The 15,897-nt window shown below is 40.3% G+C and overlaps 1 protein-coding gene and 3 non-coding genes across 6 annotated transcripts in view; 3 read left to right on the top strand and 1 right to left on the bottom strand.

Annotated features, from left to right (window-relative positions):
• Positions 1-15,897, bottom strand: part of dync2h1 (dynein cytoplasmic 2 heavy chain 1) — a 96,822-nt gene that overhangs the window by 15,783 nt on the left and 65,142 nt on the right. For all 3 annotated transcript variants that reach the window (XM_086215729.1, XM_086215731.1, XM_086215730.1), the window contains 5 exons: positions 10,782-10,942; positions 9,568-9,693; positions 6,149-6,259; positions 4,439-4,508; positions 4,228-4,313 (listed from right to left, as the gene is read on the bottom strand). In XM_086215729.1, coding sequence (XP_086071855.1) covers positions 4,228-4,313; positions 4,439-4,508; positions 6,149-6,259; positions 9,568-9,693; positions 10,782-10,942 — 554 coding nt within the window. The remainder of the gene's footprint in view (positions 1-4,227; positions 4,314-4,438; positions 4,509-6,148; positions 6,260-9,567; positions 9,694-10,781; positions 10,943-15,897) is intronic.
• Positions 13,750-13,822, top strand: trnam-cau (transfer RNA methionine (anticodon CAU)). The gene has a single exon. It is a non-coding gene; the product is annotated as a tRNA-Met (tRNA).
• trnam-cau (transfer RNA methionine (anticodon CAU)) lies at positions 14,973-15,045 on the top strand. Its single transcript has one exon. It is a non-coding gene; the product is annotated as a tRNA-Met (tRNA).
• trnam-cau (transfer RNA methionine (anticodon CAU)) lies at positions 15,533-15,605 on the top strand. Its single transcript has one exon. It is a non-coding gene; the product is annotated as a tRNA-Met (tRNA).

Here is a 15,897-nt window from a genome sequence, read left to right as displayed (position 1 = left end):
AAGACTGATCATTTACACACCTGGGTAGAGGATTATTCTACTGTCAGGACTACGTGACATATTAATATTAATATTAAAATAATTAATTTCAACATGCATTTAACCTAAATGGTTTGATTATTATAGGGTTTGCACGGTACTGAAAAGTTGCTGAACTAAATGCCATCCTCTTTTGAAAACTGCTTTGGTGATAACAGATGGATCTGATTAGTTTATGCAATTTTGAGCATCAGAATCAATGATTTCTTATACGATGTCATCAAAAATGTTGACGAGACAGAGGAAGAATGTATTGACAGATTTATTCATTTAAAACATATAAACAACCTCGCTGCCCTTGTAAGAGTAGATTTCTGAGTTTTACAGGGTGCTCGCTTACATTGTAAAACATGACGGAGCAACTGAACAGCTCTTTATTATCGATAATGTATAACTGACACGTGAAGCGGCGATTCAGACAAATATACATGAACAGTTACAGTTTGTACATCACCGTCCATGTGTGATACGTGCACCACATTGCTTACATTGAAACATTCATGAGTCTAATCAAGATAATTATGAGTGTTTTTGATTATTTTGTGAGCAACTCAGAAACTGATTTGTTTTTTAGCCAAACTGGCAACTCATCTTGATTTCTATCTTTTTTTCTTTTTTGGAAGGACAGCCAATAAAAACTCTTCTGTCTCTTTGCTGGTGCAGTGGCTCTGTTACAATCTTTCCTTCCTTTGCATCTCTCTTGCAGTTTCTCTCTCAGTGTCCATTTCAATTATCTTTTTAAATGGTCTCTGTAAAAGCACGTAAAGAGGAGGGAATCAGGCACAGAAGCAAGAGAACAAATGAGGTAAGGAGGGAGGACAGTGGACAGAGGAGAGTAAGTCATGATGGAGTGGCCGAAAGCTGCGACTGTTTCAATAATTAGGCGATCATGTTCTTGGATGAGAAACAACATTACCATCTTAGATAATAACGTTTGGAGTGACTGAGAGAGAGAGAGAGAGAGAGAGAGAGAGAGAGAGAGGAAGCAAGTGAAAATGTGCCAGTGGACAGTGAAAAGAAAATTAAGAACCAAGCAGAGGAAAGAGAGAAATGGAGGAAGAGATAGATGGACTCTCAAGAGACCAACAAGACACACAAACACCATATGTTAGTTTTATATGCTTCTATAGGGCAATCCACACTGAAATGAGGGGAAACTGGTAAAGCTATAATGCAATTTCTTTCATAGGGCCGAAACATCACTGCATCCAGAGATTGAGTAGCCGCTTTCTCTTTCTCTATCGATTTACTGTTCTCGTTACCAGCACTTCTCAGAGACTTTCACTATGTGTGGTCGCTCTTATCTTTAAGCTTTGCACGGTCAAATTTGTCTCCTCCTTCTAGAATTGATGAAACAACATGGATGGAGGTTGTGAATATGCATCCACTGGCGAGAGACACTGGGTTTACATTTGACTGTTTGGCTGGTGCAGAGTTACTCAGGGACAAAACTATTTTCTCAGTGTTGCCATAGACACAAAATTTAAAAACTCCTCATCTGAAAAGAGCTTCAGGGATGTTAATTTACATGTAAACTTGCATATTATAGTTTTAGGGTGGAGTATTGAGGCCAAGTGCAACAGAACAGGTCATTTCCTTCAGCTATGCATCTGCAGCGAGTTGAGTGTTATTTTGTTGTTTAAAAAAAAAAAAGAGTTTGATTCCCACTGTAACTACTGCAGAAATAGAGCCCACTGTGAGGTAGCACTGCAGTAAACAAAGGCACAAATGAGCCCCATTGCAACATGAACCTACGCCACACACACACGGACACACACACACACACACACACACACACACACACACACACACACACACACACACACACACACACACACACACACACAGTGTCCTGTGAGAACAGGACATGCTAAACATGCAGCATCAAGTCAAAAGACTCATGAATGATGGCCGAAGGCTCCAGAAGTTTTCTTCATCTGACTCATGTCTAAATTCTGTTTTTTTTCGACAAACACACACACACAGAAAATCAGCGCAATGTAATTGTCAGTCTAGACTCTTCTTGATATGCTGGATTTTTAAGAAAATGTTACTGGCTATGTTACATGGATGGCGATATTCTGAGATTAAACTGCCAAGTAAACAGCATTTTCTAACTACCTAAACTGAATAAGGTCATAGTTGGAGTGAGCAATTGTAATAATTATGACAGTGTTCGGCTCTTAGTAACAATGCTGAAGTGCATTTTAGGCAGGCACCATTTTCTGCATCACTGGCAAGAAAACACTAAACAATGTACCATGATATCAACACGACAGAAATAATGTCAGTCAATCCATGAAGGAAACTGACATAGAAATGATGGGTTAATATTACCAATAACAAAAAAATGATACAAAAAAACCCCTCATGTAAACACCTTGATGTAAGTACTGTCTTACTACGAATGAGGTCAACAGTCAGATTAATGCTGTCATGCCATAAAGAGTCAAATCCAAACTGAAGCAGGGAAACACGAAAGCAGCAACAAATTCCTGTGTTACTCCCACACATTCTCAAAGCATTCCACCCAAGCTAAAGAGTAAATACGAGGTGTCACGGAGATGATGAAGAACCGGGGACCACCCATTGTTATTGGGTCGTTAAGGCCCCTTCATCCTCTAAAATATAGAAATATTGTGATTCATTGTGTGTCAGCAGTAAGGTTAATAAAATATTCAGTTTTGACGTGTTCTTTTTCAGGTACAACAGCAATTAAAGAGTTGTCTTGATTAGTTTCCTGATCGATTCTGACAACATTAAAACAATACAGTTTCTTTGATGAGTAACAACAGACCCTGTGGCCTTTTGAACACGAGGGTCCTATAATATTTCTCAATGGTTTTCAATTTATCTATTTTGTGCTGACTCCTCCCTGCCTTTAGGTTCCAGAAAACAATTCATCTGACTTTTCGTATATGAACACAAATAATATAATTCTTTACAGTCCCTGTCGCGTTGTTAGGTAGAGCTGATTTCTCATCAGAGCTGCAATGCTAATGTGTCTGTAGCCCTTATCAGGTGACTCGCACAGGAAGAATGAACCACTTAGAGATAAAAGCTGAGTAACACAAGAGAAAATGAAGAGGAAAAAAAAAATTAGGGTTACTGTCATGCAGTACTTTTAATCAATGCACGTTTTCCTGTGCAGATTTCTTCAAAAAATTCAGTGATATTCTTGTTACATTTGATTTTCTAAACCATTTGGATTATAAAAAATATGTCTTACTGCACCCCCGAAATATACGCACACACACACACACACACACACACACACACACATATACATATATATATACATACAAACATACATATATACACGTACACATGAATACATACATGCATATACATACATATACATACATATATACACATACATACATATATACATACATATATACATATACATATATATATACACACACATATATACACACATATATATACATATATACACATATACACATATATACACATACACACATATATACACATACACACATATATACACACATATATACACATATATATATACACATACATATATACATATACATATATGTGTATATATGTATATATATGTATATATGTATGTGTATGTGTGTATATATGTATATGTGTATATATATGTATATGTATATATATGTATATGTATATATATATATATATATGTGTGTGTGTGTGTGTATATATATATATGTATATATGTATATATGTATATATATATATATATATATATATATATATATATATATATATATGCCAGGGAAAGAAGCCGATTGATCTCTTTCCCACTGCAAGCAGTTGAAGAGTCGCTTTTTTCTGATGTTTTTCTAGTGCATCACATTCTATGTCACGAATGCAGTCACCCCTCCAGAAAACAGTGTAAACAAACAGTATAACAGAAAGGAACATGGAGGGCAGTAGTGGTGTTTTGGTGGTTGCTATTTTATATCTTTTGCTCCAGGCTGTTTTTCAAACTTAACACTGAAAGAATAATGTTAGAACACAGCTGGAATGCAGATAGGATGAATCTGTGGCGGAGATGATAAAAAGTAGAACCATTGCAGCAGCGTAAACAAATCTTTTAATTTGATCATTTATCACTTGTTTGTGTTTGATTTTCATGGGAGGAAAATGGACAATTTTGACCACTTTTGTCAATATCGTAATGTCTGTGTATTGTACCTGCGGTATGTAGTTGCGTCTCTCCTGGCAGACAGCGTGGAACCAGGCCAGACAGAAGAGAGACTGGGCTCTGGCCAGGATGCCTCCTACACCAACACAATTAACATCAGCATGAAAAAAAAACATTGAGACAGGAGAGCAGAGTACAGCAGAGTACAGCAGAGCAGCGAAGAGAAGAGAAGAGAAGAGAAGAGAAGAGAAGAGACGAGACCTTTACTGATCTGCTCTGGAGTCCAGGACTCATAGGTCCTCAACAGGTTCTTCTTCAACCCAGGAGGAGCCTAAAAGGGAACAGAGGGGGAGGTTAGACCTCGACAAGAGGTATAGACATGAAGATTGCTTATACAAATGTCTGTACATGCACCTCTTTGATACTGTCTGTTTGTACTATATGTATGAAGTGAGTAAAGCAGTCAGAGATGAAGGTAATAGATCACAGTCTGGAACCTAACAGATTAAAGTCAGGAACCACAGTCAGAGGAGGATCATCACAGTCCTATTTTATATTAAGATAGAAATCAAACAGTAAATATCTGGCTAAAAATCATTTTACCACATTGGACAGCATGAAGAGCCAGGCTCTTTGACCTTAGAGACACCAAAACAAATTTGAACAAAATCAGTTGAAAAGAGCATGAAGCATATACCCCAGTTAGCAACTCAAATATGTCCTGCTAACAATAATAATAGTCCAATGATAATGTGAATACAAATAAAACACAATGTCATGAAAACAAAATCCAGGATGATTATAGGTGATAGCAGGGTCCACAGGGTGGATATTAAAGTTTACTGTTGGATGAGACAAAGATTTCTCAAAACCAGTTCCTGAGGGGGGACACCAAAGTACTATTGTAGACATAAATATAGAGAGATATTACAATGTTTCGATGAGGCTGAAACAATGGACCACCAAGGCGGACCAGATCATCCAATACATTAATCATGAAGTCCAGCTGCTCAAGGAGAGAGCCACGCTGGAGAGGAGAATCAGCCGATTGGTGGAAAAATGCGAAACTGAGGAATGAAATTGAACAACTGAGGCTGCAGCTCCTGGAAGTAGTTCTACACATCCCTCTGCCGAAGCCCACCTCTCCCCAACCTTCTGGTCCACAAACTGCTGCTGCCAACCAGGATCCTTTCAGTGCAGAAGGAGGAGTCGAAGGGGCAGGCAGCCCCCCCCCACCCAGGGCCTGGGGTTACAAGATCGATGTGGACAATATACAGGCCTTCATACACACATGAGCTGTTGGGAAGTTTAAATGCTCAGTGGGGAGGCTGGAAAGATGATTGTTAACTTTTGATTATGTTAACATATCTGTGTTTGAGGGACATTTTCTGTTGCATTTCAAGAATGCGTTTCTTTTTCACTCAAAAGCGATGAGACAGTGATCTGGTTTCTCCTTGACATGGTTCAATAAGAGGTTCTTGAAAACCATTCAGTAAATCTCTGATGTGACATGTTACTTTTGTTATTTCCAGGAATAATACATTGAAGTAACATAGACATTGTTGAGTGTGTGTGTGTGTGTGTGTGTGTGTGTGTGTGTGTGTGGACATAGCACTTCCCCATGTAAGTGTGTCTGAGTGAGAATAAGAAAAACAGAGAGAAAGAGACAGAGTGAGGCTGTTTGGGCTGCACGCTTGGTTGCTGAAGTGGCTAACCCCTCGAGCGTGACTCCCATCAGATACACACCGAGGACTAAAGCATGGATCACTAACGCACAAGCTGTATGCTTCTGCAGCTCCTTTGAAATGCACTACATATATGGCTGTAATGAGTAGACAGAAGATGAAAGACAAACATATTTATGAACCTACATACATTGCAAAAGCACAAAGCCCTTATATATCCTACAGTGTGTATGTGTGTGTGTGTGTGTGTTTGTGTGTGTGTGTGTGTGTATGTGTGCGTGCACACCTCATAAGTAATCTTGAGGCTGGACTGCAGCAGTATGAGAGGAAACCTGGGGTGAACTTCTGCGGTCAACCAGAGACGGAATCCTGCTTTCGGATGTAGCACGTTTAGTTCCTGTGGACAATGGATATTTGAAAGACTGAGATTATGACACATTGCACACAAATTACACAAACACACCACACACACACACACACACGCACCCTTCAACCATTAAAAGGCAGACATATATTCACAAATGAATAATTTGCCTTCAACAGAGTACAGTAGGAATATAAACCTAGAGTACTGTATCTGATTACTAGCCACCGCAGTATGTGGTTGGTATCGTGTTCCCCCTATGAGACAGTGCACGTGTGTATGTGTGTGTGTGTGTGTGTGCGCTTGTGTGTGCGTGTCATCATGTCATCAAGATGATGTCCCAACGGTGCAACTAATCGATTGGTCCATGAGGGAGGGATGCAGTTTACCTCTGTAAAGACTGTGTAACATTCACCAATTGTCATGAGCAGGCACCCGGCTGGCTACCAACATTGTTGCAAGTTCATATTTGGTTAAAGGTGTGATGTCAGGTGACTAAAATCCAAGGTCAAGACGAAGTCGGAGTACCAGAGAGAACCCATGCAGGCACAGGGAGAACATACAAACTCCACACAGAAAGATCCCGTGCCCAAGCCGGGGCTCGAATCCAGAACTTTCTTGCGGTAAGGAGACAGCGCTGACCACTGCACATGCCGCCTCACAACATGTCTTTTTATCAAAACTAAAGATCATGTGTTACAATGTGAGAAGCAAAAGTGAAGTTGCCAGAAAAATAGTAAATGTCATGTAGATGTCATAATGAGAATGACTTTACAGTTGTTGAGCACCACTTCATTAACCAGTTGCACACAAATGCATCTCCAGACAAACATGCTGTACACTTATTCCATTCACAGGTAAATGAATTTAAAAAATATATTTGTTTCTTTTCGTCTTTGACTTTTCTTGTTTTCCTTTTGGTTCTGCACCCTTTTGTTCACAATAACGGATTCTCCTTGGTGACAACAGCACTCTATTCAGTTCTACATATTTGTTTCTGTCTTTTTCATCACTCTCTCCATCTCAAATTCCATCTTTGTCTCTCTTACTTCTCGTCTTACACTCTTTCCCTCATCTCTTTTTCAAAGATCCGTGGTTAAAAATAACATGCTGGCACTGTAGGGTCCTTCCGTCATCTGATTGAGCACTCGCGGAGACACAGAGACACACACACACACACACACACACACACACACACACACACACACTTCTGATCAATGTGTTTCTGCTTCATTTGGAACACCCAATTCATTCTCATCGATGCACACATGATCACAGAAAATCAAACACAGGAACTGACATGCCTTGAAGGACAGAGCTCTACCTCCTGCTGTGTGTGTGTGTGTGTGTGTGTGTGTGTGCGCGCGCACGCGCTGTATGTGTTGTCATCACAGTTCCACTAGACTATATGATAGTGTCACTGAGAGATGAGATGCATGCACAGTATCATGAAACAGTGAGCAGAGATAGAATGAGATCAAGGAAACAGTGCGAGTGGAAGGATCTGAGCGGATGGGGAGGAGACGACATCTGCACTGCCAACTTCAATTATGAACACTGACCGCTTTCCTTCTTTGTCTCTCGCTCTTTCTTTCTCTAACTGACCAACAGATATATTGCAGGAGGGAAGGAGTGGTGAGACAGATGACTGAACCAAACCAAAAACTGAGGGAAATACATTCAGAGATACAGTAAAAAGCTGATTGACAGCTATAGAAGTAGATCCTGATGAAAAGTGCTCTCTTGGTAATATGTCCACCTGCCCGCTGAGGCCCAGTTCATCTTTCTTTATATTGTTGCTCTCACATCCACTGCCTCTTCATTCTTTCTCTCCTATGCACACTGTCTCCCTCATTCCCTCGTTGCGCCACTTTTTCATTTCAAGCTCGACTGCAGAGACCTCTCGGCAAATGGACAAGAACGAGACAAAGAAGCGCGGTGATAAAGGGGAACTGAAAGAGGGTGTTAGTTTTGCAATATTACAAGATAAATGTTACAGTAAGAAAAGTCGTGGAAAGATAGCCCCAAAAAAAGAAAATGAAGAAAACCTGGGTAAACGCAAAATGAAATAGTAGGAGGACAGTAGAGAGAGGGAAGGGAGTGGAGCGAGAGAGAGAGAGAGAGAGAGAGAGAGAGAGAGAGAGAGAGAGAGCAGAAAAGATAGACGAGGAGATCTTTAATGAGCCAAGGTTTAGGTCGCACTGGAACAACAGACAACAGTGGACAGAGGGGATGTCTGACTAACCCCAGGATGGACACACAGACTCGCGCACACACAAACAAACGCGCACACTCACACTAATCACTGCCAACAGCTGTGCCTCCCAGTGAGATATGACCTGCTACGGTGAGGCAGCACTAAACACAACCCCAGGAAAAACACAGATACACACAAAGGAGGTGAAACACACATTGAAACCCACTTATATGACATAAATATATTCACTCAATGATAAAAACATATATTTCTACTTTACTACCATGGGGGGTATATGGAGGTATGCAGATGTGCCTAGTGACAAATACACAAACATCTGGTCAAAGAAACTGAGACACAAAAACAACATCACAACGTGGGCTGGCTGGTGGAATGCAAAATGTGTATATGCAGGTAAAGGACAGAAGGTAATTTTAGATATGGAAATTTGAGTTTCTACCGGCAGAATGTGTTCTTGTGTGTGTGGGTGTGTGGAGGGGTGTTGTATTATTACAGATAAACACTGACAAGTAGAGAGAAACTAGAAATTACAGACATAGTTTAAATGCAGGCTCTCTGGTCCACTACCCCCCTCCCCAAACCCTGACTGACCCGCCTGGAGCTGAAGTGAAGAAGTGATGGTAGACGTGTTTGGCTGGACTCTTTTCAGTGGCTGTATCATTTGGGATTTATTCCACTGGACTTATTTCAACGGACTGTTGACTGGACACTTTTCTAGGAGGTATTTTTATGCCTCCACACTGGTGACAGCTGTTATATTAAAGGTTTGTCCATTCTTCCCATTCGTGTTAAGACAATATCTCAGGAACACCTTGAGGGAATGTCTTCAAATTTACCACAAAAGTCCTGAGAAGATGAGACAGGCACAAACCACGGAGGTATACAATTTGGATGAGGTATTTTTACTTAATTTTAGTCCTATTGCTGACTGATTGTACCTTGTATTTGTATCAAATGTATTTATGTCAGCTTCAAATGCAGACCTGGCTTTGCTCAAATGTGTCTGCAGTGTTTTACAGTAAAAATACTTCAGTTGCCCATTTGTTCAGTGATAATCCAAAAAAATAATAAAAATAAAATAGGAAAACATACAAGAAAACATACTCAAAGTCAGGGTACCTACTTTTTCAAGAAGAGGTAACCATGCAGTAACAAGGTGAAGATTTTTCAAGCAAAGCCAGTCTCCATTTCTGGAGCATTCTCTGAGCGTAGCTAAAGCCACATCCGCCTGTCCCTGACCCATCGAGATCTAGACAGACAGGGAGGAAGAATCAAGACTCAGACACAGTGTGCTGGAACATTTAAGTCTAGGAGGTTAGGGCAGATATTCTGATTCCATATTTCAATCTGCATCAGCAAATGCACAATATTTACCATAAAAAAGTTCCCACATTAGAGATCCTAGAGTTCCTACATTAAGAAATAGAAGGAAGCTTTTTCCGTCACAGTCTCATTTGAATGTGCACCCAGACATAACACAATGACAGTCACGTTTAATTTTGCTCTGCGATCAAGTTACAAACAAAATAAATATTAATTAGCCACAGCTGATATGATCTGACTCCTGCTTGTAATTTCAAACAATGAAACTGGAAGTCAGTATTGGCAAATAAATGAGGGGCTGTTCTTGATGAATGTTTTCTACACAGCTCTGCGAGTGATAATCACGTTAATTTATTTCTTAAACTCACTCACTCCTCCTAACAAATAATAGTCTGTAAAATCAGATCAAGAGGAGGAAAATGTAGAATAAGAAAGACAGGTTGGACTCCATATATCTCACATACATACATACATATATATATATATATATACATACATATATACACATATACATACATATATATACATACATACATATATATATATACATACATACATATATATACATACATATATATATCTCATATATATCATATATATCATATATATATCATATATATCATATATATATGAGATATATATATGAGATATATATATCTCATATAGATAGATAGATAGATAGATAGATACATACATATCTATATGTATACATATATGTATTATATATGTATACATACATACATATGTATATATATAGATATGTATGTATGTATATCTATATATATATACATATATATAGATATACATATCTATCTATCTGTATCCAACTAGCTTGGAACAGTGAGTGATGCCTCAAAATAGTGCAGCAATCATTCAAGCGCTTGCACTCTAAATTTTTCCATTTTCACAATCCACTGTTCTGTAGATTTGACCTGGCTTTTAAAAAAGAGAATAAAAACTTCCACTGGCTTATAATTTGAAATTATTTCACTGTTTCATTCAGGAATTTTCTACCTCGTGATATTGATCCTTGCCCACAGTTTCTGCAGCGAGTTCAGCGAGCTCCTGAGAAGGGTCGGCCCCTGGAGAGATGATGATCAACACTGGCTCCCATTCCAGGGTCTCAGTATAGAGACGCCGCAGGTTCAGAGGAGGAGGGGAGAGCTCTTTCATACCTGGTGACAAAATGAGAAGAGATTTGTGAGAACATCAATAAAATGTGTTTCAATGTCATACTGAAATTTCATTGCTACTTAAAAAGTGTCTGGGTAGGCTGAAATGGAGGGGTGCACTGAGACATTACAAGCAAATTAAAGAATGTAGTATCAGCCTCGCTAGGTAAGGGCAGACGAGAGAGGAGGGGGAGGCATTTTAGAGAATCAAATAAAAAAATAAGAATATGGCAAGGAGGGGTAGACTGTGCCAAAGAGAAGTAAAGAGGGGGAGGAGGTTGAGGGGAATTTAAAAAAAAGTGTAAGAGCTGATGGAGAGAGAGGCAGAAGAAAAAGACAGTGAGACAAACAGTGAAGGAGAGATTAGGAGGATGATGTGCTGTGCATACTGAGTGCTAGGTATGCAGCAGCAGAAGTAGCATAGCTTGTAGCAGAAGAAAACCTTGTCAGCCCCCTGGTGTTGAGAAGCCAGGCTCTTTGTCCATGTGTCTAAGTGTGACTGGATATCTGCGTGTCTGTGTGTGTATTTTCACAGCGAGCATTACACTCTAATCCTGCTGTAATGTATTGAATCACATATCAGATACGAACTAATAGTGGCACTCAGGCTGCGATACAAGCACACACACACCACTAGTGCCAGTGTTAGAAAACTGTTATTCATGTGTCAGCAGACATCTCTTTTGGACATGAGTTAATTCATAGGTACATAAACACACAGAGGCGCACACACACACACACGCACAGGTCTTGCTGGAGAACATCTCAGAGTGACCTTTTGCTGTATCACCATGGCAACACTAAGAAAAACATTCATCTGACCGCATGGTTTGTGATATCTGACTGGAAAAAATAAAAATAAATAGGGAGCGTTTACAGAACATGCCTGCACACACAACGACCTTTGACACGGGCAGGTAATCAGTATTCGCGCTGCAAACTGCCATTGTCCGTCTTTCAAAGGCAAAGTTCACCTTGGCTTTTGTGACACACAACCAAAGGAAAGAGGAGGCTAAAAAAAACCAGAGTGTCTCTGTGGTTCAAATGCATCGGTGCTAAGATTTAGTCATCAGGCACACGTATGCAACACTTGACATTCAAGGTTTTCTATTATCACAACTGCAATACAGTAGATGTGATACATCTTCATTTAAATTCAGATTTCAATAAAAACGGTGTCTTCTTTGAATGATGGTGAACCATAACACAACTGGAGCTTTTTTTTAATGTGTGTGAAAGATGGTTTGTATTTTTGAGAAATGCAGTGAGTAGACCAGTGAGTGAGTGAGTGAGTGAGTGAGTGTGTGTGTGTGTGGTTGTATTCAACCAGGCATGACTGTGTGCGTGAGCAATGCCCAGGCCTGGACTGGGGGGATTGAGTGAGATTAGTTGTAAGAGGATTACAGACCATGCCTCATTAGCATACTGATTTACAGCCAAACACACATGCACAAACAGACAATCTTTTTTTCCTCTCTTGTGTCGTTGTTGTTGTTGTTATTTGTGTGTCTCTCTCTTCCTTTCACACGAACACCCTCACCCACCTCAAGCACGCACTACAAGTTCAACAGAGGATTTGCTGTGTTCAAGGAGTTTGAATCTCTTTTAACATGATAGTGTGTTTGTTTTATTAGAGCTGCAGACACCAGAGAGAGACAAAGAAGTGACACTGGCCCTTTTAGGGAATTAACTGGAAACACAAAATCACCGCAAAGACACCCAGACAAACCTTTGATACACCCACTACCACACACCCACACACACTACCACACACACACACTACCACACACACACACACACACACACACACACACACACACACACACACACACACACACACACACAAAGAATCCATTCTGGAGTGGTTGTGGTTTCCATTTCTTCTACTGACACCATCCCAGGCTCTTTGGTGCAGTATAAAAGCGTGTCATTGTCATAATCAGGAGTCTACGCTTGTGAGCCTCACACTGGGCAATTTCAGAAAAATCAATTACATTAAATAAACTGAGAATGAAATAAGAAAATAACAACAGATTCAATGTGTGGAGCACCTTCAGATAGAAAGATGGGCTGATGGAAGATCCTGCAAATTTTAAATTGTTAGTTTTTACCAGTGTTACACAAGCACATTTGCGGTCCTGTTGGCACAGCAGGCAGCATGTCAGTCTTGTAATCAGAAGGTCAAGAGTTTGGGCCTCACATGGAGCAGATTTTTAAAGTCCGTCCACCATTTTCTACTGCTCATCCTGTTGAGGGTCGCAGGGGGGGCTGGAGCCTATCCCAGCAGCCTTCAGGCAAGAGGCAGGATTCACCCTGGGCGAGTCACCAGTCCAATACATAAAGACCATTCACACTCACAGCCAAGCCTACTGTCAATTTAGAGTATCAGATTAACCTCGTCCTCTCTTGATGTCTTTGGACTATGGGAGGAAGCCAGAGTAGTGGGAGAGAACCCATGCAGGAACAGGGAGAACATGCAAACTCCACACAGAAAGATCCTGTGTTCCAGCTGGGGCCCGAACCCAGAACCTTCCTGCTGTGAGGCGACAGTTCTGACCACTGCAGCACCGTGCCACCAGGCTCTTAAAGTGAGGGAGATAATAAACACAAAGATTTATCGAACATGAACCAGAAAGAAAAAAAAAAACCCTGTGTGCTACTAAATGTAAGCTGACAAGACTCAATTTACCATAAAAGTGAATCTGTGACAAAAGTTACCAAGTTGGTGTATAGACCCCTGCACTGCCCACCACCCCCCCGTCATTTAAAACACCAGTAGTGGATTTGCAAATGCTTTCATGTTTTACACAGCCTCGTTGGCGCAGTAGGCAGCGCGTCAGTCTCATAATCTGAAGGTCGTGAGTTCAAGCCTCACACGGGGCAGAGTGTTTTTGAACCCGGATGAACGCAACAGTGCAAAAGATACTTGACATGTGAATGTAAATTTGGAGAATATTCTACCGGATGCAGAAAGCCACTAAAGTCTACATAAATCTTTTGACAGGACACATAACTGCAATCAAATTCAAACTGCAGCACATTGAAGACTCAGTTTGTAAATTAACTGATTCTTTGCCCAGAGTTACCAACTTCTCTGGGAAGAAATTAATGTTCTATATAAGTGCAACATTTCAGGCAAAGCTACCCTGGACTGATGTGTTACTGCTGACATAACCTCATATAATCTGTATTTTTCTCTTCACTATAAACTTGTAACTTCTACATGTTAGGTTTTGGGAGCTTGTCACAGAAGTTTCAGGAGAATCAAAACCAAACCCAGAAACGACAGGGTCAATTTGGGACAATGAAGCACAAATATTCAAAGATGGACTGAAATCATAAACTGATATTCTAAGAGGGGAAAAAAGCACCTAGAAAAACACTTTATTTTCCACACAGAGGAGGAAATACTCAGCATAGACAGCATTGTTGCTGCAGTCAAAAGTGTGTCAGTCTGATATGTTGAAAACCAAATTTCACAGTTTCAAGAAAAGCAGGTTGAAAGAAAAAAAAGAATAAAAAAAACAACCAATTACAATGAAAAACTAGAGGGTGAAAGGAGAAAATTACTGCAAAACAAGGAGCAAAAGAACAAAAAGTACAGAAGGTAGACGTACACACTCAGGGTGGAGTGTCCCCTTCAATGCCCCAGAATTATTATTAGCAGCAATGTAGCATGTGAACCACAGCTGACACTGAATCTCAGTCATTATAACTTTTCCCATGAGTGGGAAAGCCTTCCCTCAATCTGTCCACATCGTCTCCCCATTTTGATTTCTGCTGTGGCTGTAGGTTTCTATTTTAAACATCAGTGAAACAATTTCCATGGTTCAGCTTCGAAAACATTTCAGTGTGAAGTGATGTGATTAAGGTGGACCACTAGTGATCACATCAGTCATGGCGGAGTGTAATAGCAGGTTAGCACGGGGCTGGAGGAGGCAGCAAATTAGTCTCATTAAGTTTGACCCTCTCTTTGGGGTAATTGCCTTATCTGTAACTTTTTTCTCTGCTAAAACATCCAAGAGTGTGCGGGGCCTCGTTGGCGCAGTAGGCAGCGTGTCAGTCTCATAATCTGAAGGTCGTGAGTTCAAGCCTCACACGGGGCAGAGTGTTTTATACTTGGATCAAAAAGTAAATGAAATGGGAAGGAGAGTTCCGTGACGTGTGCCTAGTAAACAAGAAGTCTGCTCAGACAAAAAAAACCCTGCAGCCTGATGTACAGTCTAGTGAGAGGCAGGAGAGGATAGATAATTCCTTAATGTTTCACTCCAAGTAAAGAATGTTGCCTCATCTTAAGTCTTTTCAGGATGAGGCCAAGTCACATGAGCGATTCAAGTCAAAGTCTCAGACATGAATCGACATCTCGAGTTCGAGGTCGGTGTTAACTTTTACAATTAAACACACTAAAACTGTAGCTGAAAAACTTACTCATTCTCACTCATTCCTTCCTGATGCAGAAGGTCAAGACTGCTGCTGGTCAAAGCACTTAAATCTCAGCTGCCATTCGCCTGTCTGCTATTTCCAAGATAAATGACTAAATTGCAGGGATTTTTGTAGTTGTTTTTGTACTCAGTATTTTCAGGCTCATTCACAGCCTCGTTGGCGCAGTAGGCAGCGCGTCAGTCTCATAATCTGAAGGTCGTGAGTTCGAGCCTCACACGGGGCAGAGTGTTTTAAACCTGGATCAGTAGATGAGGCCACCCTACAATTGCATCCTGCTCATTGTTTGGCATGGCTTTAGTGTGGGGTCATGACACAAAGACTGACAGGTCATTTGCACTCTTGAATAGAGCGGTGGCCAGATATATTGTGGATTTAGCAGCGATTCTAAATCTGTGGATCAGGACCTCCACAGCTGTGTTAAGACTATTTATGGGGGTTGCCAAATGGTTGTTTGAGGAAAAAAAAAAAAAAAAAAAAAAAAACAACTCTCAAAACTACAATTTGGAACAAGGATA

This window comes from Aulostomus chinensis, chromosome 10 (assembly GCF_037954235.1).
Source record: "Aulostomus chinensis isolate RoL2024-O1b breed Wild chromosome 10, RoL_Achi_v1.0, whole genome shotgun sequence".
NCBI lineage: Eukaryota > Metazoa > Chordata > Actinopteri > Syngnathiformes > Aulostomidae > Aulostomus > Aulostomus chinensis.
Note: the sequence above shows the minus strand (reverse complement) of the source record. Positions and strands in the feature narration are given on the sequence as shown.